This window comes from Platichthys flesus, chromosome 3 (assembly GCF_949316205.1).
Source record: "Platichthys flesus chromosome 3, fPlaFle2.1, whole genome shotgun sequence".
Taxonomy (NCBI): domain Eukaryota; kingdom Metazoa; phylum Chordata; class Actinopteri; order Pleuronectiformes; family Pleuronectidae; genus Platichthys; species Platichthys flesus.
Genome location: NC_084947.1, coordinates 1,619,200 through 1,642,969, shown reverse-complemented (window position 1 = coordinate 1,642,969; position 23,770 = coordinate 1,619,200). Strand labels below are relative to the sequence as shown.

At 43.3% G+C, this 23,770-nt stretch overlaps 1 protein-coding gene across 2 annotated transcripts in view; it reads left to right on the top strand.

The window, feature by feature from the left end:
- Window positions 1-15,458: 15,458 nt before the first annotated feature.
- Window positions 15,459-23,770, top strand: part of smarca2 (SWI/SNF related, matrix associated, actin dependent regulator of chromatin, subfamily a, member 2) — a 42,880-nt gene continuing 34,568 nt past the window's right edge. The window contains exons 1-11 of one of the 2 annotated variants that reach the window (XM_062381311.1): window positions 15,459-15,561; window positions 16,799-17,056; window positions 17,344-17,473; window positions 17,813-18,205; window positions 18,524-18,625; window positions 19,118-19,370; window positions 20,721-20,847; window positions 21,416-21,589; window positions 22,144-22,317; window positions 22,428-22,601; window positions 23,316-23,366. In XM_062381311.1, the coding sequence (XP_062237295.1) occupies window positions 16,829-17,056; window positions 17,344-17,473; window positions 17,813-18,205; window positions 18,524-18,625; window positions 19,118-19,370; window positions 20,721-20,847; window positions 21,416-21,589; window positions 22,144-22,317; window positions 22,428-22,601; window positions 23,316-23,366 (1,806 nt within the window). In that variant the 5' untranslated portion in view covers window positions 15,459-15,561; window positions 16,799-16,828. The remainder of the gene's footprint in view (window positions 15,562-16,798; window positions 17,057-17,343; window positions 17,474-17,812; window positions 18,206-18,523; window positions 18,626-19,117; window positions 19,371-20,720; window positions 20,848-21,415; window positions 21,590-22,143; window positions 22,318-22,427; window positions 22,602-23,315; window positions 23,367-23,770) is intronic. The other variant, XM_062381312.1, reaches the window with a different exon arrangement.

The following is a 23,770-nucleotide window of genomic DNA, read 5'->3' as shown; positions in this document are numbered from 1 at the left end:
CAGCTCCTCGTCTCCTTGGCTCCTCGTCTCCTCGTCTCCTTGGCTCCTCGGCTCCTCGTCTCCTCGCCTCCTCATCTACACGTCTCCTCGGCTCCTCGGCTCCTCGGCTCCTCTGCTCCTCGACTCCTCGGCTCCTCGTCTCCTTGGCTCCTCAGCTCCTCGGCTCCTCGGCTCCTCTGCTCCTCGACTCCTCGGCTCCTCGTCTCCTTGGCTCCTCATCTACTCGGCTCCTCGGCTCCTTGGCTCCTCGGCTCCTCGGCTCCTCGTCTCCTCGTCTCCTCAGCTCCTCGGCTCCTTGGCTCCTCGTCTCCTCGTCTCCTCGTCTCCTCGTCTCCTCGTCTCCTCGTCTCCTCGGCTCCTCGTCTCCTCGTCTCCTCGGCTCCTCGGCTCCTCGGCTCCTCGGCTCCTCGGCTCCTCGGCTCCTCGGCTCCTCGTCTCCTCGCCTCCTCGGCTCCTCGTCTCCTTGGCTCCTCGGCTCCTCGGCCTCTCAACATGTTTCACTTTGGCTTGATTTGCATCGGTCTGAAATAACACCTGATCACATTTGCCTCCCGGGTTCACGAGCGTGACTTATTGCTGATGTCTCTGGCTGTTGCTCTAAGTCACGTCAGAGAGTCAGTTTGGCTTTTTGCAACTGCCAAGATGTAATCCCCCCCCCCCCCCCCCCCCGTGTCCTCTGGGTGAAGGACGTCTGCTGGACAGGTCTTCAGGAGGAGAGAGGATTGTGCTTGGCAGGTTTGAATAAACTCTGCGTTGTTTTATTGACGTCTTTCTGGTGTGAAGTCGTAATCTTTACTGTGCTCTGCTCCGGCATCAAACCCCCGACACACAATAATAAATATTGAATACAATCTGCAGACGACTGTTTCACATTGTTGGCAGGTTCGCTGTTGCCTCAATATCTCCCTGCACTTTCTATTCTTGCTCTTTTGTGGAAAGGATATATATACATGTGTTTATTCATACAATAAAATCCCCAAAATGCAGGTTTCACTTTATTTATACGACAGCTTTTCATAAAGGGTAGCGTTCCTTTCATCAGAGAGTTCTATTTGACGTCAAACAAGCGGCGGCCGCAGCTGTTGTGATGAAACGCTGCTCGTGTATTATGTAAATATGTATTCGTGCTTTTCAGGAATATGTGATGATGATGATTCTGCAGCGGCTGAGTCACGGGATCAGTGATCAGCAGGGAAACATGTGGAAGTCACAACAAGTGGAAAACACAAGAACACGGGAGCAAGTGGCTGCTGCTGCATGAAGTAATAACAAAGAGAAGGATTATTTAAAATATTAATAATACAGAGTGTATAGAAATAACAAATATCTATATTTCAGGAGCTTAAACCAGACAAATGATGAGTACTATTCTATGCTTCATATTAATCTCCCTGTTACTCTTGTAGTGATAAGAGTTTAATAATTAACATCTACACTCTCATATCTGTCATTTATTGTAAATAATATTTAATATTTCATCATTATCTTTGAGTCTACCTCAGCTTTTGTGAAACCAAACTGCAAGAAATCATCTTAATCCAGTGACTAGAATTAAGTCTTTTAAATGAAGGAATGGGATTTAATGGTATATTTATATAATATTTATATTATCTCAGTTTGAATTGTGGGAAATAACTGATTTATTTGAATCAAAAGTAGAAATAACAATTTGGGACATATGGACTTCATTGCCTGAAAATGTGGAAATGCAAAGTTAAACATAAAATATCTGGAATTGAAGTCAAAGCCTTATCGTTGACTTTAAAATATCAAAATGTTTGATTCACTGGTCTAATTTTCAAAATAATAAGTACAGCTACTGTTAGATTAATATAAAATTACAGTTTAAAGATAAATAAAGCACCATTTATTATTTCCCACATCACCATATATTTAGAATGTGATTCTACTTGCAAATTCTGAATCACAAATATTTCATATAGCTGCACAATCCCCCTGAGCTGAAAACTCTTTCAACGAGCGCTTTGAAATGATTTTGTATCTTTATATTGTTTGTTTTGCTTCCATGGCTCAGTGACATTTGATAAAATCTCTCCACATCTGCAGTCAGAAGGAATTTAATGACATTTCCGTCCAGGAATTACAAACCTAACTCCACAGCTTGTGTTACATGACACTGTGATTATCCTCGTCTTTCAAATATTGACACGCTGCCTCCGAAAGCACCTGAAGTTTCCATGAGAGTGGAAACTGTGAGGCGGCTCTATCGCCTAATCTGCATCAATTCATCTGCACGATATATCTGTCAAGTGTCAAATAGAAGCTTAATCCATTATATTGCTGATTCCTCGAGGATTCACGCTCGGAGTTTGAAGGACGTCTTGTTTGTGCAGCGCAGCTCTAAACCTCGCTCGCCCCATGAAACAACAAGGGACACGTCCAACATCATTGTGCACGTGACAGCTTGTTTAGTTGGCGAGGCTGTTACATGCCTCTCTGACACGTTTCATTATCACCTGCACAAAGGCAGGAGTGAGAGACGAGGGGGGGGGGGGGGGGGGGGGGCTGACAGCATCCCCACGCTCATTCATCACCGGCCCAGGGATCTGCGTCGGGCATTAGAGTCAATAAAACTCTGCTGAAACTGGAGCTGATTTCTTGCTAAATTCCGCCATTAGTCACAGGCCCATATTTCAGGATTAGCCAGAGCTACAGGGTAATTGTTGCCCCGAGCGGGGGGGGGGGGGGGGACTCCGTCTGAGTCTCTGTGCACTTAACTTTGAACACTGTTTGGTTTAATGATCTTTCCTCTGTTGGTCGGTCGGGGGGTTTGTCTCTTTGTGGGATCGAGGCCCCGTGAGCTTTGTTCTCGCTCCCGAGCAGAGACGAGGGACATCAGGGAATCGTGCACGTGTGGAAATGAGACGCCATGTTTTAAAAAGTCTAATGGTTACCTCCTGGAAAGTCTGTCACATGCTCGCTTGTGCTTTCCCTCCTCCTCCCGGCAGCGCTGAGCAGCGATCACGTTTCTCCACCGAGGTGAAGCCGGCAGAAGACACGGTGACGCCGCGGAGCCACTTAAGATCCCGCCTGACATCCGATAGAAGCCTTAATCGTTATTTGGGGGCAAAGTGGGACAATGGCGCCTGCGCTGGACCGGGGATCGAGATCCTTTTCCCCCTTTTCTCTCTCGTCGCAATTAAAAGTCAAATATGTGTCACGGATGTTAGAGGCCGATTTTCAGCACTGGGCTTTACCCGCAGGGGGAGGTGCTGAGAAACGAGCTCTTATTTGCAACTCTATCCTGTTTGATTTCTCTGGGCAGTGAGAGGGAGTCGCTCCCATTGAGCTCTGTGAAACAAGGAAACCATAACATCGACCAGTCCAACCCAGAGATCCCATCGGGAGCAGGCCTCCACAGGCCCGGGCTGGACGCTGAACTCCTGCTGAACCGCTTGTTAATGATTATAACCCTGATATATGCGGGTGTATATGGTAAATGAGGGCACACTTAGGAAACCACAGGGGCCTTGTTATGCTTTTGCTTTTCTCTTGCAGCTTAAGGAGGTCCACCTGTTCCCCGTTAAGTCGCAGCGTGTTACTGTGAACTTGGAATATTTAAAAAGTAACACGGAGAAACGTTATTAAAGGTTGGGTTCCTGGATCCAGACGGAGGAGAAGCTGAGTTTTGTTACCAGGTCACCTCAGTGGTTGTGTGTGCGTGTGAAGATGTGATGAGAAGAGGCAGCAGCTCCACACAGAGTCAACTCAGAGGCTGAGCGTGAACACATCCCCTCTGCCTCTGTGAAAGGATTCAGAGGAAACCTTTCAACGCGGCTCAAAGGAGGAAATATGAAAACTAAAACACTGGATTCACGCTCACTTGGAGATGTATTGAGCATCTGCTCGCCCCCCCCCCCCCCCCGCCCTGCACAATCACGTGAAGCGGTTTCAATCTGTAAAGAGACATTTTCAGATCTGTGCCCGGCAGCACATTTCACTGTCCCAGTCTCACGACCTGAAGAAAGAGCAGCTGAGGAGAAAGCAACAGTTTGAGGTGGACAAGTCAGAACCAGCAGGTCTCACGTTACGCTCATGTTCACATGTTTCTTTCTGGTTGTACCTGGTGTCAACACAACACAAGGTCAAAAGGTCAAGGTGCAGGGAGGACTCTGATGAACGTCAGGTGTGAGACGGGTTGTGAGAGTTTAAATCTGAGTGAGAAATAAACGTGTTTGTCCTCAAAGTGCAAACGAACGGGACATCTGGACACGAAAAGACAAAAACTAATATTCATATTATAATGTCAGAGTTTCCTCAAAGCTGTTTTGAGATTGTATGTGAATGTTTAAAAGCTGCTGCCGCCTCTGACTCATTCTATCAGTTCATCTGTCTGTCAGCTGCAGAGGACGGAGACCGAGGTTCAAGTTTTACGATGCAGATCGTTCAGGTTTGTTATGACTTCAAAATAAATCTAATATCTTCACCTGCTCTCCTCCTCAGAATCCTGGAGTCTATTTTCAAAATGCATCTATTCTGAACTGTAGAGCTGCCTTGAAAAAATGGAAAGCAATATCAGGGAACTTAGTTTGTCCATTATTTAGAATCACTCCACTTTAACCCGTCTATTCAACTGAGAGTCAGTGAATTACATCATTCTGTCTCATTGTTGCAGCTGGTAATAATAATATTAAAAACACAAAGTCCTTCACTTCACTAATAATACAAAAAAGAAGACATTTTGGTTTTATACTGTTTGCAGCTAATTGTGGTTCCAACTCCAGGAAACAGACTTTGTTACTTCAGACAAGGAAGTTGTGTGTTTTTTTCATGTCTTTTTGTGTGTCAGCAGGATGATGCCAAAGAACACAGAATGTTTTTTCTATGAAACTTGATGGATGGGACACGGGCCAGGAAATAAAACCGTTCAGATTTGGCACCGATCAGAACAAACGATGCATTCAGGGACCGTTTAGCCTTTCACATTATGAGACAGGAAGTTCCACTGAGTGACACAGACACACAGAAGCAGTACATCAGTGCAAGAAGGACAGAGTACAGATGATCCATGAAGGGGTCGGATACCGAGGCAGAACATCTCTGGCTCTGAGGCCGGAGCGTGAAGCCGGTGACGTCTGGGAGATTTGCCCGTTTGGTTCCTGACGTGTGAGGGGAAGCAGAGAGAAGCCGTTCAGCTGGCACCGCTCTGACATTCATGACTCCAGTGAAGCTCCGCTGTGTGGACGTGGCATCAGGCCACCGGGTTCTACTGACAGTGTTCACACCTTCTGTCATCAGCAGGTTTCTACTGGTCACTGATCACGTTCCCCTCCATGGAGAAGTGGATCCTCCACTCGGCGCCCGGCCAGGTCCTGTCTTCATTTCACTGATGGACTCACGCAGCAATTTGCCCCAACAAACGTATCCCAGCTGTTTTCATCCAAACCTCTGGAAAAGCCATCACGGGGACAGTTCCAGGCATGTTGGGCTTCTCAGAGATCCTCCTTCCTGTTGCTCTTGTTATTTGAGTCTGAGTTGTTTTTATAAAAAAGAAAGCGAGAGAGAATCACACAGATCCTCTCAGACGCTGGTTTTCTGTTTCAGACGAGCAGCAGTGAGTTCAGCGGAAACATGTCGGGAGATGAAGAGCAGCGTAATACAGGCTTTGAATGTATTACAAATGACACCATCATAAATAACTTCTCCATAAGATGAAACAGACGCTGGTGCTTTTGAAGGTTGGAGCCGAGTTGGACGTCCTCTGGTTAGATAGTTAGACGGACGCTATCAAACCTTCTGGCACTGCAGGATGTGACGGGGGAAAGATCAGGAGCAAATACAACATGAAGACTTCACCGTACATTTGTGTTCATTTAATTCTTATTCTGTGAGCAAGTGGGCGTGGGGATGAAGCTTCTAGTGGACGGCCTCGTCCTCGTCCTCGTCCACAGGAGGACCATGAAGTCAAAAGTCTCAGGATGAAAAGAACGATGCCGACAAAGACGTGAACTTAGAAAGACGAAGATGTTCGAGAGCTTCTGGTGAAACTATGTATAATAATAATAATAATAATAATGAATTGTTTTAATGAGGCACTTTTGAAAACACATTATTCTGATTATAAGTTTCCAGGTTACAGAGAAGACGTCCTGTTTGGATTGGACCCTGAACCTCCGTGAAGGAGCTCCGAGGATCCTGTGGATGTTCTCACACCGAAACTAAACCCCCGCCTGACAAATGTGACAGATCCAGAGTGGGAGAGCAAGTCGTCACAGGATTCCTGTGCAGGGTGAAGAAGTTACACACACACACATGTGCTGCAGCAGCGAGTGAAGGTCGAGGGCCTTTGAATTGTGCGCTGGAGGCCTGGTGCTGCAGCCGGGTGAATGGCGAGGGGCTTTGCGTGGTGAAAGGCCTGAGAGCAGCGAGGTGGGGCTCTGACAGCCTCTTTGTGAGACTCGCAGGGCGGCTGCCGGCGCTGTCACTGGGCTTTGGATCCGCGCTGCCAGGTGAAATACCACAGGCTTGAACTCAACAAATACTTATCTGCTGCTTTGTGCGGTGCAAGTGAGCGCTGAGTCCCGGCTGAGCAGATGAAGGCTGAAGAGCCTGAGAGCGCCGCCTGAGCCCGTGAGTCAGAAACACGTCTGTCGTTACCTCGCTAATGGGTTGATCCTCCAAACCCGGTCGAACGGCACAGGGCTGACAAAACACACATCATCATCGTGGACTTACACACTGCTACCTCTGCTGGCGGCGTGTGATGACCTGCGTAGACACACAATGCCAACGCAAGTGTGTTCACTTTGTGTTCCACAGTTTGAACAGGAAACACAAGGAAACACGTGGAAATAGAAAGAGGGGGACGAGTTTGGAAATAGAGAAGAACCCGACACATCAATCACAAAGAGTGAAGAATCTAAAATGAGCTTTTTGAATTATTTTAAAAGACACAAGATGGACGACACCACGGCTCGCGAAAGTGAAGCCAAAGCGTCTTGACGGGTTATTAACCCCTTCTCCTCCATGTTGGTTGATGGGACATGGACCAAACTGAAATAACTGTTTCTCAAATATGTTATTTGTTAATTTAGGAAGTTCTCAGCATCTAGGTGCAACTAGACTGTCAAATGTTAAAGGCTCCTTCAAATGCATTCTACAAATACGTTCCTTTCATCCCTGAAGACTCCAACAGGTGGTCTCCTCCCTGCCGAACGTATCCCAGGATGCATTGCACTTGACTTATCCTCCGTAGACCTGATCCTGATCCTCTCGTTCCGGTTCGGCCTTCGTGTTCTACCCAGCCCGGGACTTCTTTGAATATGTGGAATGAACTGAGGATATATAGAGAAAACTAAAAACATACCTCTTCCGACTTTACCTTGAATGAAAAAAAAAAAAAAAAAAAAAAAAAAACACACTAACAACTTTTTGAAACTAACACTTTACTAGCACTTAAATGGCACTCACTTATAGCACTTTGTAGTTTTGCTTTATTTGAAGAAATTGTATTTTCTTGATTCTTGTCGTCCTTGGTATGTACCCTCGGGTTTGAATGCACTTATTGTAAGTCACTTTGGATAAAAGCGTCAGCTAAATGAAATGTAATGTAATGTAATGTAATGTAATGAGATACTTGAAGAAATAATATACAGTAAACCAGTGACAGCCTCTAATGATTGTATGTTTAAAAGACTGTGGAGAAAAGTTGTGGGAGGCAGAAGAACTAATAACAGAGAGCCATGATACTGACGATCTTTTAACTCACGGGTCAAAGGTCAGGAAAAACAGTTTGACCTCACAAATAGATCAATGATTTCATGACACGAACACAACTGCACATTTAAACTGTGACGTTTCCACCTGAGTGATCCCAGTTTAATCTGGAGATTCCTGCCGCTCCGGCACTTTGGGTGATTTAGTGACAGAAGAGGATCGTCCCACACACTTAACCTGTCCATCGCTGAGGCTCCGCGCTTTACGAGTGGAAACCAGTGATCAGTCGCAGCGTGCCACACATACCAGTCTGCAGCAGCTCCCAGTGCTCGTCTCTCTGCAGCGATTCAAACAGGAAACTCAGAAACTGAACTGGTTTTCACGTTTTCCTCCTGGAGCAGACACTCTCTCTCTTTTCCACCTTAACACCAGTAACCTCTCTGCTCTGGATGTGGTGGAGATGAAGTGGTCTTAACAGCTCACAGATGCTCTCCAGGCGCTGATGGTGGGCAGGTATTCAGGGCCCCCCCCCATCGTGAGCTGCAGCGATCCACTGTGACAAGCTGGAAACACATGCTGCCCTTCACACTTCCAGCTTCGCGCCTGCTACAAGTTGAAAGAGCTGGAAACACATTTGGGTGAAAGGAGCCAAACGAACCTGTTTCATCTGATTCCAGCGTCGGGGGGGAAGAGCACACGGCTCAATTACAGGTGTCATTAGCACACGTGCACCAGAAGCAGTTTCTCTTTTTGTAGTCGCAGTAAAATGTGAAATGTTTCGTATTCGGCTGCTGACACTCATCTTCCTTTTCAAAGGTCTGGCAGGAACCGCCTGTCAATCAAAACCTCCCCGGAGAGGATTGCAGTGGGGGTTTGGTTCCTTGTGTGACGGAGTTTGAAGTGATGGAGACGACAGATCGGTTTCTCCTCTCAACAATAAAATCAAATACATAAAATAAAGACATGAGCGGCTTTCAGACACGAGACGCTCTGGATTGTGTGAACGCAAATGTCCGAGCGAGAGCCTCCAGAGTTTCTGTGAACTGTTTCTATTCCAATGTGAGAACACAGCAGACGAAGATGACAAGAGAATAAGAGCTGGTATCGATGTCCTGTAAACAAAGACACATGATCTCCACAGCAGAATGAATATGTCACTTCCTGCCTCCACCGGATGCTCCGCCCTCATCTGACTCCTTGGATTATTATTTGTCGTTGAAGCGTCTGAGCAGAAAACCTCTCGCTTATTGTTCTTGTGTGAAACACACACTGCAGAGAAAGTTCAGACACAATTCTGTCTGAAACTGGCAACACAACATTTCAGGAACAACACAAGTTTCAACATAACCTCTTGAATAATAGAAACTAATATTTAAACAGATTAAAAAGTGGAAGATTCCTCTGAGTCTAACATCGAACACAAATAAAAAGTGGAAGATTGAGCCAACAACCACTCAGGGTTTCATTTATGGATCTTGATGAAGAAACCAGGTATATTTAAGTGACTGATGGTTATACATGATAATGACAGAGTGCTGGTTGATTGAGTGTCAGTGACGGTTGGGCCTTCGCTCTTCTGAATGCAGAGAGGCCTGGTTGAGAAGCTGCAGAGTCTCCGTCAGACGCCGGCCCGGGTTGTGTTCGATGCTAACACCTCATCCGCTGACAACAACAACATCTGTGCACATGTGTAACGTGTCAGAGGAGATCAGCGGGCGGGGTTATCACCGACCGGCCTGCTGCTGCTGTGGCCTCCAGATGTCGGGCAGCTTGTGATATTAAGCAGCGTGCTTTAACAGTGAATGGCAGAACACCTGCAGCACAGGCGACTACAAAGAGGCTTCCTCTGACAGCGTTTCCTCTCCTCTCGGCCTCCTGCGTGACCCCGGCACCATCTTGGAAAAAGATCTCAGCAGCGTTCTGCTCGGGACCAGACGCCGGTCCCCTGAGAGCGCTCAAACCCAGCACGCTCACAACCAGCACCGGCAGCCGGGGGGCGGAGGCTGGAGTAATGGAGGAGGGCACCGTGCACCTGCCCGTAAATCTCGCCAAAGGTTTCCTTTCATGGGAAGTGCTTGAAGAGAGAAATAACAAACACTGGTCAGAGGGCCGGAGGAGAGAGAGTGAGGGGGTGGGGGTGGGGGGGGGGGGGGTGATGTTCATTTACTGAGATGACACAACAGCTGGAGTGAAGCCGAACACCTCAGAGATCCAAGAGTTGGTCTTCTCCAGCGGTTTGTGTGAATGAGCTCTGATCTGGTAACGTTACACCCAATAACCTCTGTGGGCGAGCAACAGATACACTTCAAACACTGATGAAGATGATGTCATGAAGAGAGAGAGAGAGAGACGCACGTATTATCACTATAACGCTGTAAAACATAATACAGCAGCAACAAATATTTATACTATAATGAAAAAATATATGATAACTGAGAAATAAGCTGAAAAGGGGGAAATAGAAAATAATTTCACTTCAGCAGCGTTGAACATTTTTCCCATGTCAATTTGTTGTGCTATTTTCCTCTTTTAAGTTTATCTCCTCAATTTTGAATATTGACCACTACATTTTGTATTGAGGACATTTACTGATGTAAATAATAATAATAATAACACATTTATATAGAGGTTCTGTATATTTGAGATATTTAAACCTCTTCTCAAGTTCTGATGTCTGCAGTTATTTTTAATTACAAGGGATGAATAAAACAAAATATAGATAAATGAATAAATAAGGAAAAGGAAGTCTAAAAATTACTTCAGTATAAGTGTAATATAACAAAGTACATTTACCTAGTTACTGCATTCAGGTACATTTTTCATGTATCTGTACTTTACTTGAGTAGATTTATTTTCAGGTACTATTACTCCTCTGAATACCAGAGAGTATCTCTACTTTCTGCTCCACTAGATGTTCATAAAGTTTTTATGTTTTAAAGTAATTATTAAGAAGAGAATCATTGGTCATCTTATCCAATCAGAGCGAGCAGGTAACATGAGACTCCGCCTCCTCCCCTTACATGGATTCTGAAGAGGATTCTGCCATAAGGGATTAAAATACACAAATACTTTCACTTTTAATACTTTACTAAATGTAAAAGCAAGTACCTACTTATTTTCATTAATGTTGAACAATTAATGTGGTACTTTTACTTCAACTTGAGTCTATTTATTACTTTTAATTATAGTGAAATGTTTCCTCCACCATTAAAAACACAGGAAAAGCTTTTTAAAAAAGGGGTGAGGAGGAAAGTGAAGGAAGAAGAGGAGGTTCTTCCAGCCACTGAAGTCAGTACATACATCACATATGTGTTGTTTAAACTGTGTGATACTTTGAATGTGAAATCCTACAGACACAACCGTAACACAACAAACAAACTCGATGATTTGTCGTCACTGTTCAAACAGACGCTCCATCATCTCACTGGGAAATAAAGTGAGTCCACCACAACGTAGCCTGAGCTCTGGTTATTCAAATGAGACGCTGGGACAAAGCAAACAGCTCGAGGACTAATGTGGCTCATGTAAAACTAATTATAACTCACATTGTGTTTGCTCACACCTGTGCAAGAAAACACTGCGTGAGTTTATCTGTATCTACACTGTGTGATCATGTAAAAGCATTACAACATATAATACACAAAGATTAATAATACACAGCTTTATTCAATGTGTGCTTGACAATGTCTTAAATGTAAGTTTGTTCTGTCGATTGTGCCAGAAATATTAATATTTCACAGATATAAATGAGACCTTTTGTATGTCATCAATGGTTTTGCCATCAATTTTTTTTAATATGATATATGTTCAAAAGATTTAAATGTGTTTTAGATTTTTTATTTTGTTCATCCACTTGTTCTTCTTTCGGCTGAGACACCAACTCTGACTCATTTCATGTTTTTAAGCACTGTTACCATCAAACATATATTTAAAAATATTGAACATATAATAAAATACAAGGCAGATTATTTGAACTGTACAGAAATGCATCATTAAATAAACTTGAAATCATCATAACAACAATTTGATAAATTGTCATCATTAGCAACACAAGTGTATGATGAAGTGGTGTATGTGTTTTATAATAATTTGAAATATAAAAAAATCAACTTAATCATGTCAGAAGCAAATTTATGACAGCAAGTAAAGTAAACAGTAAATTCAAATTGATTGAACCCTATGAACATAAGTTATTTAAGTAGCAATTATGGATCAAAACCGCATTTAAATAAGTAATTCTTACTTGGATCAAGGTATCTTTTGCAGTATATTATCCAGTATTATCATCAATAATACAGTATTTGCATGTGTAACGTCTCTCTGAGGAATTTGTACAGTACATGAACAGTATATGAACAACTTTAAAGCCAATTAATCACTTTTTATGCTAAATTGCTAATTAGAATAAGGGTTTTCAAAGTAAAAGAACAAACGTGAAGGGCATTTCCTTCAGTGTGGCCTCAGTGCACATTGTTCTTATGATTAGATTTTCATGGCACCTCTTTACAGATTCTTTTTAATAATGTCATTCTGGCTCAACAGAGCAAATAAAGGAAAGAATGGGTTCTTCAGAGAACAGGAGAAAAGGGGAATCAACTCAAGGGCTCATCTTTGCATCTGTGAGGGAACGTTCCATTGTTCAGGCCGACTCTGCACCAACCTGCAGACTTCTGACGAAATGTCACGCCTGTGCTCCACCTGAGGCTCTTTACTGAGGGCTTCGAGGTGAATGGAAGCCACAACCACTAGTCCTTTCACTGCCAAATGACTGCGGCCGAGCCCTTTCCTGGATCGGTGAATCTGAAGGGGCCGGCGGTTTACACCACAAGGTCAATCAGCTTCGCTTTTTGGCAGAAATTTACATCCAGGAACCCTGAGCACATCCTCTATGGAGCCGTGTGAGAAAGGGCCGGTCTGTTGAGGAGGGGAAGTCAAGATCAACATTTAAATGTGCGGCTTTGTTAATTGATCTGTGAGGTATTCAAATGATGGAGGACTTTGAATGTCTTACAAGGTCATGGAAGTGTCATCGGCCACAGATGGACTGATAGTAGGTACCGAGGGAGATAAAGAGCTTTAAAACACTATCTGATAAGAACTTGATTATAGTAATACTTCATATTTGTTGCTTTATGAAATCCAGTGAGATACATCTGAACATAGCCTCATATTTATTGTAAGTTTTGTCTTAAAATAACTATTAACATTGTGCACACCTCATTTTCCCCACAAATTGTTCAGGATTATTGCACAAATGTTATTTTCTACAGCTTATGCATATTTCTTGTCTTTCTGTACAAGACTAAGATGGAAAAGTTGACAAAATGTTAATTTCCTTCTTTAATTTTGTAAAATCATGAATCTAAGAAGGATCTTAACTGCATTTCGTTGTATAAGTACTTGTACTGTGCAATGACAATAAAGTTGAATCTAATCTAATCTAATCTAATCTAATTGCACATTATAAAAATAATAATTCCTCGATATATTTCTATTGTTTCGTTTATTTTTCAAACAAACAACTTGATGCAAATGCAGCTGAACTGAGCTGAAGATGAACAGAAAGCTCATCATCTGAGTTTGAACAATCAAATGTGCAGTGAAAACAGCTTTATCTTTTCATACTGAAAACAAAACAAAGCCTCTGATATCAGAACGATGCAAATGGAGCTTGACTGAACCTGTGTGTGATTTGCATGAGCGCCCTCTGAAAGTGCACAACGCTGTGATCAGACTCACTTAGTTAGTGTATGTAAATGTGAGCTGCTCCTCAATCACTGTGGAGCTGACATGTTGCTTCAGAGCTTCAAAGCTGCTGCAGGGGCCAGTTCACAGGGGCCACCGCTGGTCACTGCTGCCATCCGGTGTCCACTCTGCAGACTGCACGGACCAACACACACACATACACCCACACGTAGACACACAAACACACACACACACACACACACACACACACACACACACACACACACACACACACACACACACACACACACACACACACAAACACACACACACCACATTCTGGTTTGTTGAAGTCGCTCCTCGTGCAGGTTTAAGAAAAACCGTCTCCACAGATCCCACATCTATTCAGAATGAATCTGTTTCAACACTCACATATGATGATGACACATGGTGACATCACTGTTTATCCCATTACCCAGAAATGCACAGACAGTATCTGTAAAATTCATATTTAATATGACCATTTGATTTAGTACATTAGATCAGTGTTAATGTTCTTGTATTCTGAATTAATAATTGAGCATATATATTGCATAAATTGCAAGTTAAAGTCCAGCATATATAATACAACAAGTATTTAATACATCAAAGGAAAAAGCTCATTGTGCTGCAGGAGCCATAACATTATTTTCTTTTCATCTGTATATCTCTATGTATATATAAAGCTTAGCACCTAGACAGACTTTTAATAATTCTGCAACGTTTCAATCTACCTTTATTTGTGTTTCAGGAAATGTGGAGATGTCATTCCTCTAAAGAGCTTAACGTCCTCCAATGATATCTGGTAACTTTAGTGGTAACACATTTGGTAGTATTTGGGTAATCTTGTCTAAAAACCAAACAAAGCATCTAACAGAGAATGATGTTAAGCTATAACATATTAATTAAGTGATGGATCATTTCCCAATCAGACAAGAAATGGTTCTTCAACAGGAAATGTAGATATTGCAAAATGTGATTCTGCTCCCTCTGTATCCAACTCTCTGCTGCATTTACCTCAAACTCTTAAACACCCTCCAGCAACTGTCTCTTAGGTTTGAAGAGCCCCTGAAGTAAAACACCATCAGATATTCCACTGACGTCTGAAAACAAAGAGAAGTCAACAGGGTGTGAAAGTCATGAACTGATTTGTCTGATGAAAGGTTCAGATCCTCATCAGCCTCTCAGTGAAATTACCTGGAGGACAGTTTCATCTTGTCCTGTGTCATTCAGAGCTGTTGTTGAAGATGAAAATAATAGTGGTTATGGTTCTGTCACCGCGCTGATGCAGCTGACAACCTGATGAGGGGGAAGAATCCCTTATCTTAAAAACACAGACATCCAGCGCAGGTGAAGGAGAAGACCTTAGACCTTCAAGACCATTATTTGATATATTATATACAAACTAAGTTGAAAGTAACCTTCATTCTCTTTGAGACGGGTCACCTCCAGATAATCACAGGTGAGGATGTTGACAGAAGGTTTCATGTCCAGTGAGAAGAACAAATAGATATTAATAAATGAGGGAAGATTCTAACAAACATGAAAAGTGAAGATTGGAGATGCAGATGTTCCTGGATGAATAATGCTGCTTTTTAACTTTTCATTGTCGACCATTTAAATGTGATCAATTTATAATCTCATGTGTTATTTGTTAAGTTTGGAATGATTTTTACTCATGGGTTTACACCAGGATCCTTTCCCTGCATATATAGGACAGTGCAACAAAAACACAACAACTAACAGGAAAACACAGCAACAAATAAGAATACACAACTCATTTGTTGTTGTGTTTTCTTATTTGCTGCTGCAAACAAAGTAATTCTTATTAAAACAGCAGTAGAGGATTTAACTCTTATGCTCTTTGACTTTTTGCTATTATTTATATTTGATATTAAACACAGATAATCACAACAATCTGATGAATGAACTTTTAAAAATGTTTTTATTTGCATCTTCTGCTCAAGACAGAAGGTAAAACGACGGGGGCGTGATCCAGCCAATCGCCGCGGAGGTGGGCGGGACTTCCTGCGCCGTTGACCAATCAGCGATGGCGACAGAGTGAAAGTTGAAGGTGTCAGCAGAACAACATGGAGGCGGAGTGAAGCTGAACAAACACTCAAACACTTCAACCCGAGCAGGAGCGGTTCGGCCCCGAAGGTAAAAACAACCGGACCGCGATCCCACACCAGTCCCGGTGACTGTCAAGCGTCCCGCCCGGGCCCAGGCTCCGGGAGCCGCGGGGTCTGCGCGTGGAGCTAGCTGGGGCCAGATGCTAAGCTAGCGTTAGCCTTAGCTAGCTGTTAGCCAGGTTGTGCGACGCTCGAGCGAAACACGCCCGTTTAAAACTGTCCCCGGTGGGTTTGTCTTCACGGAGCTCGAGTCCCCCAGTTGGACATTTACGTGTGTCTGCGTCTGTGGACATGTCACCGGGCTCAGCGGCTTCACTTCCGGGCTGAAGTTGGATGTTCGTGCACATCTGTGACGGCCGCCAGGTTCTTCTTCGGGGGGAGAAGAAGCCACGATCCAGTCCGAGTTGTGCAGTGACAGTCCGGCAGTGACAGCGATGCTACTTCATGTATCTGCTAAACTCCAGTTATACATTATTCATAACGCGTGGAGCTGGCTCTTTAAAGCTCTTAGTTCTTAACGTGACGACGTTACCCCCCCCCCCCCCACCCCGCCCCCCCGCTGCCGAACGTTTGACAGTCCGACTCCAACATCATCACATTGTGTTAAATATATTGATAATAACCTTATTATAACTGTAACATCCGGTGGGACGAGCAGCTGATGTTTGCATCTGGACACCAGTCCTGTGCAGGTCTGACAACACACAGTAGAATACTCGCAGTTGACTGATGATACTGGTGAATGGAAAGAAGATTTGTTTCCAGTCCAGTTTTGATAATAACAATAATAATAATACTAATATTCTTTATTCATACAGCACCATTCAAAATACACTTACACGCTGTATTACAATTACAACATGAAGGGTTGAGCTTTGGGCCCTGAAATTAAAGTATGGATGCTTCCACAGTTATTTTTATTTAGCAGGAAACTTCATGCAAAGTGCAATATTTAGATAATAAACTTTAATCTAATAAATATATGGTGTCTTTAAACAGCAGCTGTTCATCTGAGTGTTTCCAAGAACTTGTAATTATGTTTTTTGTTCCAAGCATCTTTACAAAATTCAAGATTAAATTCAACTGTAATAACACTGAAGAGGAATGCAGTAGGCTTTAGTGTCCCAGTGTCAGTAATAATAAGAATTCGGTTAATGAAGGAAATGTTAAAATCCCATTATGATGTTGATAAATGTTATTGTGGTATTGGACTTGTCTTGTTTGCGTGGTATTAAAATCATGTTGTTCATTTGTATCCACTGTAGCTGTCTGGTGTCCTTCCAGCAGTTCATTAGATGTCCACCCCCTCAGACACACCAGGTGGTATGTCCCATCCTGGCCCTTCTCCGGGTCCCGGCCTCTCCCCAGGGCCCATCTTGGGCCCCAGCCCTGGTCCGGACCCTTCCCCAGGCTCTGTTCACAGTATGATGGGACCCAGTCCTGGACCTGGAACCCCCAATGCACCCCATGGCATGCAGGGCCAGGGCGAGTACTCTCAGGACAGCATGTATCCTATGCACAAGGTACAGTGCCTGTTGCTATATGTTGCATGATGAGGAACATAAATCTGGATTATAGAAATACCTGAATATATTTCAAGTCAAGGCCAAATCGTCTTTTCTTTTTCTAATTTATTTTCAAAATCTATCTTGTATTTCTAATGTTTTTATGTTGGGTTTTTATGACAAAATGATGATAACATTACATATATTAGTCTTTTGTTGACATCACAGATCACAAAGATAAACACAAATATATATTCATATTTAGTATACATATCTAATCGTACACATTGTCTTTCCATGTTCAGCCCATGGACGGGATGAATGAGAAGTCGATGCCAGACGCGATGCACTTTGGTCACATGAAAGGTGTGGGGATGAGATCTCTGCATAGTGGGATGGGGCCTCCACAGAGTCCCATGGACCAGCACAGCCAAGGTCTCATATTGATTTGGTTTTATTGAAATTAAAAGTTGTCGGTTTTCTAAACAGGCTGGTGATAATGAAGAAGAACTCCTCAGTGGGGACTGAAATGTAATTAGTTCTTTAACGCCATGAATCCCAACCTTTGAGGGTTGTGACTCATTTAAGAAATACTTCTTCAAATGTTGCTTATGTCCTCAAAATATAACCATACTTGCAAAATGTTCATTATTAATTCTCACGATCTTATTAGTTGTTAACAATAAAATAATTAATCAGTATAATAACATTTTTAAACAAACAGTCAGAAAAATATCTTCTGCTTTTCTAAAAACGTCTTTCTTTCTGCTGTAGGATACATGTCTCCCCATCCATCCCCCATGGGTGTCCATGAGCATTCTTCTAGCCCCATGTCGGGAGGTGGAGGAAGTGGCGGTCCCACACCGCCCCATATCCCGCCCTCACAGTCAGGCCCCATGATGCCCATGGATCACCAGGGAGGCATGCCCAGTATGTCCAGCATGGGCCAGCAGGCGCGAGGACCTTCTGCTTTCAACCCGGTCCAGCTGCAGCAGCTCAGAGCTCAGATCCTGGCCTACAAGATCCTGGGCCGCGGGCAACCCCTGCCTGAAAACCTCCAGCTGGCTGTTCAGGGCAAGAGGAGCCTACCCATAATGCCGCAGCAGCAGCAGCAGCAGCAGCAGCAGCAACCGCCACCAAGTGCGAGTCCCTACAACAGGCCTCAAGGTATGAACATACAGTTTAACTGATTTTCTTAATTATGAGCAATACAATCATATTGTATGAACAGATCTGAACACATTTAACTCATTCCTATACATTTCTGTTTGTGATGCTAATATTAAGAGATATATATATATATATATATATACATCAAGATATCTGCCCATTAGTGTTGATATTATGGAGATAATGTAGTTTGTATGTTTTAATATTTGTTATAATGAAGGTGACAAGTATCTAAGTAGTTTCCTGTTTCATATGAAAACCAGAGATGAATTTATTCTCAAAGAAAATAATAAGATCACTTTATCTTGTTGAAAGGAATGGCAATGGCCCCTTTGGGTGGACCCCAGTTGAGTCCCTGTCCGACCCCGACCATGCAAGGACACAATCAGAGCTTAGGACCCAAGCCTTGGTCTGATGGTAAGATCTGAGTTCATTTTAAAACAAGCAAATGTCCACACAAGCATTTTAACTCTATCAGAAATAATCTCTGTCCTGAACTCATAGATAGGACGACAGGAAGTTCGTATGTCTGACAACATTCTTTAGTGCTCTCCCTGAATGACAGCGTGAAACCAAAACTTACCAAATCAAATGGAAACAATGGAACAAACACACAAAGTACGATTGAAACTTTCTATGAGAAAACGCCCTCAGAGAAGTCGTGGTTAGATGAAGATCGTGACTTTGTAGTGTCAGGAAACCAGAGGAGCAGTTCTGGATCAGGCTTGTGAGGAGAAAGTCCAGTAATGTGCCGGCCTCATGTGAAGCTCGATGAAAACTAGTCTTAAATAAAAGTGCTGGTATGTGTTTAATGTTACAGATAAAACCCTGGTTGCTATTCAGTGTTTGTCTTGTCAACCTGCCCCAGTAAGAGTTGACCCAGTATCCGACGCTGTCTCTGGTCTCCAGGTCCCGGTGGTGATAATCAAGCCAATGCTCAGAAGCACCTAACCCCATTTTCCAGTGGACGCCCGTCCCCGGCACCAGCTCAGGCTGTTGCTGTGCCGACTGGGCCCATGCCAGGCGGGCCAGTGGCCCCTCAGCCTCCCGGGCAGCAGGCGTCCCCCATGGTCCAGATGCAGCAGAAGCAGAACCGGATCACGCCGATCCAGAAGCCCCACGGTTTGGACCCAGTGGGAATCCTTCAGGAGAGGGAGTACAGGTATTCATCAGCCCCTCCCTGCACATATAACTCATAAACAATTCATGAAAACTATCTCCATGTTGAGGTGTAATCATAACGTCATGGAACGACATTTAAACATTTGAGATCCATGTTTCAATTTCATTATCCTGTTCAAATATTCAGCAGTAATGTCGAAGAAAAGACATTAATCGCCGACATATCTCCAGATTTTTTAAATTACAACAACAGATGATAATTTAAATTCAACCAAACATTTTTGGATCCTAATTGTGTTTCTCTATCCAATCTTTTCTGCATAGCTTATTCTTAAATATAAACAAGTTTCATTTCATAGCATAACGGCAAACACGTGCAGATACCGTTAAGTCTGACAGAGGCTCATGTGGGATGATTTTATGGACCAACCGATAAATAGACTGAAATGTACTTTACATTCCTCAGATCTGTGCTAAATAAAGAGATGTGCACTTATAGAAAAGCGCATATTTCACAGTTCAAAAGTCGTTATGTGAGTGAAGATCGTAGCTGGAGATATCACACATACACACACACACACACACACACACACACATGCTGGAGGCGGAGAGAGAGAGAGAGCTGGGTGTTAAACCTCTTTGGTGCAGAAGCTTGAGCTTAACTTTGAGGTTTTTACAGAAAATCGACTCAGGGTCCTGACATTAAAGATTTCCTGCAGGATTTGAAAAGGGCTCAACTTCCTCGTCCTACCTGTGTACTTTCCAGCGTGAAGAGCATTTTGTCTGACGTACATTCACTTTCCCAGCTCACTGGGAGATTACTCACTTTGTTTTTCTTCAGGAAACTTCAAGGCTCTTGTTGTGATAGAATCTTCCTCGTGGTTTCAGATCTGCCCTGACAGACAGAGGAGGTGAAGAAGAAGAAGAGCTGACTTCTCTTCACCTTGTCTGTCTAGTTATAGCGACTCAGCAAACACTATCTCATTGATCTGTCGGAAAAAAACTGAACCTATGGGTAGTGCTCATACATACTTAATAATTTATTGATAAACAACCGAGACACCGAAGAAGTTGTAGCTCAAACCAATAATATCCGAGTTTATACGTCTTTCTGGATGGATCCTTTGGGTTTATATAAAAGAGTTTCTCTGGACAGACTTTGTGTTTCCTCAGTGAAACTTTAAAAAGCTCATCAGGTACCTCAGGTACTTATATCACATTATTTAAAATGTCTGTTAAGACCATAAACTAGTTCTAAAAAATAACTTTGAGCTTGAGGAAAATGTCAATTTTATTGACTAAGCATCAAGCAACGATTAACTTATAATCATGAATTGAAAGTTTATTATCTCCAGTGAAAGTGACTCCATGTCGTCCTGATGTTTTTCAGATTACAGGCCCGGATTGCTCATCGGATCCAGGAGCTGGAGAGTCTGCCGGGCTCGCTGCCTCCGGACCTGAGGAATAAAGCCACAGTGGAGCTCAAAGCTCTGCGCCTGCTCAACTTTCAGCGACAGGTACACGACCTCCTTCAACACTCTGAGTGCAGCACTGGCACTGTGGACTCTTCCTCATTTAAGGAAATATGGTCACAGACTTCCTTCACAAAGTTCAAACTTCGTTGGGCCGTGTGTCTCTTAATAAGTGTCCAAGAAACATGAAATATTCTGTGCTCTGAGATTCTTAAGTTACCAAATCTGTGACAGTGCTGCCGCTCAAAACTGTGATAATCTGACGAGAATGATCCTTTTTTTATTATTAATAAACCACATTTCACACATCCACATTCCCTAACTGTCGAAGATAAGGAAACACATGAGTTGTGGCAGTTGTCTTGTTATATTAATTGGGGATTGAAAATGTTACAAAATAGAATAATGCAGATAAAATAAATGAGTCATTTAATTTCCGTTACATCTGGATCATCCTTTTTCTCCTGAAATCCTTGTCAATGACACACTACAAAGGTTTGAAAGAAAATAGTTTCATGTCATGAGGAAAGTTAACTTTACATTCTTAAGTTTCAACACTGTGAGTAAACATAGAAATAACTTCTGTGACGTGTGAACCTTTTTTTATCTCCAGCTGAGGCAGGATGTGGTGGCGTGCATGAGGCGAGACACAACCCTGGAGACCGCCCTCAACTCGAAGGCGTACAGACGCAGCAAGCGGCAGACGCTGAGGGAGGCCCGCATGACCGAGAAGCTGGAGAAGCAGCAGAAGCTCGAGCAGGAGAAGAAGCGCAGGCAGAAGCATCAGGTGACCAGCACAAGGGCGTCTGTCCTGAAAGCCAGGACGGAGCAGGGACAGGGCCGGTTTCAGGGTTTAGAATCAAAGTGGTCCAGTGTGGTTGTATGATTGAACCGCGTCAGCAGCAGCACTGTTTCCTCAACACGCCACATTGCACACATTTGAAAATGAATCCCCTTTAAAAACAAGTGCTTTCAAAACAAATTAGATTCTGACACAAAATACAGATGTCATCACTTAAAGACAACTTTGAAACAGAACATTTCTTGTCAAGGGCGTCCATACCTTCATCAATCCATCCAAGAAGGCATCAATCAGTGCCTGTATACTGACGTGTCACATCTAAAGTGGAAGACAAAGTGAAGTCTGCTAATACAGCACATAACTGTATTTGATAATGATTTTATGGATTATTTGTGGACATTTCTATGCTTTTCTATGATATCTCCAGTGAAGGATGGATAGGGAAAGAGGTGGAAAGTTGCAGAATGATGAACTTCACCAGCTGCTTATGTTAAAGATGTTTTTAATCCTTTAACAACTGCTACGTCTTGTCTTCTCAGGAATATCTCAACAGTATTCTTCAGCATGCCAAGGACTTCAAGGAGTACCACCGCTCTGTGACCGCTAAAGTCCAGAAAGCCACCAGAGCCGTCATGAACTGGCACACCAACACCGAGCGGGAGCAGAAGAAGGAGACTGAGAGAATCGAGAAGGAGAGGATGAGGAGGCTCATGGTGAGAACCGGAAAACAAATATCACAAATATCATCAGCACTGCTTGACACTTCTTCATGGCCGTCGCTCCCTGATATTAACGATTTCCCCTGTCACCGTCTCCCTCTCAGGCAGAAGATGAGGAAGGCTACAGAAAACTCATCGACCAGAAGAAAGACAAGCGTCTGGCGTACCTGCTGCAGCAGACAGATGAATACGTGGCTAACCTCACCACGCTGGTGTATGAACACAAAGCTGCCCAGGCCGCCAAGGACAAGAAGAAGAAGAAGAAGCCGAAGAAGAAGGTAGGAAGGGAAATGTCCAAGTGGAGGTTTTGTGATGAGCAAACTTCACATTTTCTCACCATGTCTCTCAGTACTCTGTGGCTGCTTGACTCTAACTCATCCCTAAACCCATTCTCTCCCACAGAAGATATAAAAAGACCACAAATATACCTAGATTCAGTCGATCCGTGACCTGTTTCACTCGTCTTTCTCATCTCACGGTTCATTATTGTGTTCACTTCAAGCGTCTTCCACGGTAACATTGAGGTGATTGCCAAAGGTCTCACGCTCAAAGTGACATTAGCTCAGAATTCACGGCACCTCACACAATTTCAAACGCACACTTCAGTGAGAGACGCAGAACAAATCAACAAAGTCCTCTGGTGTCGTCACAGAGCAACACCTGCTGGCGTTAGCCAATCAGAAACCCACGTGCTCTGCTCTCTCACTTCACTGTGTAATGATGAATCTGGGAATAGCATCTAAGAAAGTCTCAACACTGAAGGTAAACACAGAGTAATTTAGATAATGAGTTAATAGTCCTGTTGGAGAGCTTTTCCTCTCTGACCAACGGAGAAATGGATCCAAAATTGTGCCATTAAAAGCAGCAGCCCCATCACAGAGCCGCTATTACTGAGATACCTGAGTGATCTTTACTTTGAAAATTCCATGTTGGGCTGTGATCACAGCACTCAGAGTGTGGCGGCTGAATGGGTCTATGTGTTTGATGTGTAGAAGGTGGATGGAGATGGTGAAGGCACCAGCGCCATTGGACCTGATGGAGAGGTAAGCTGCTGCAGAGGTGAACTGTGTTGTTGTGTTTTCTGGTTGTTTAATATCATTTAGTATCTGGTATCGAGGTTACACTCTGTGCTTTCTGGAACATTGGTTTGTGGCTTCAAACAGGGAAGTTCTGTTTTCACCTCGGCCCATTTGTTTGCTGGTTTGTTTGTCAGTAGGCAAGGTTACACTCAAACTACTACAATAATAGTAGTTTTACTGTTGATGCAGTACATTTCATATATCCATAACTTATAACGTTACATCTGAAGTATGCCCTCTGCTGAGAGACGCTCTCTGTGGTTTTGAGATGTAGAAACATTGTGAAGAAAACTTGCTCCATATAAAGATGTAACAGGCTCCATCAAAATAAAGAAAACTCAATCAGAATCAGAAGGTTGTTTACACCT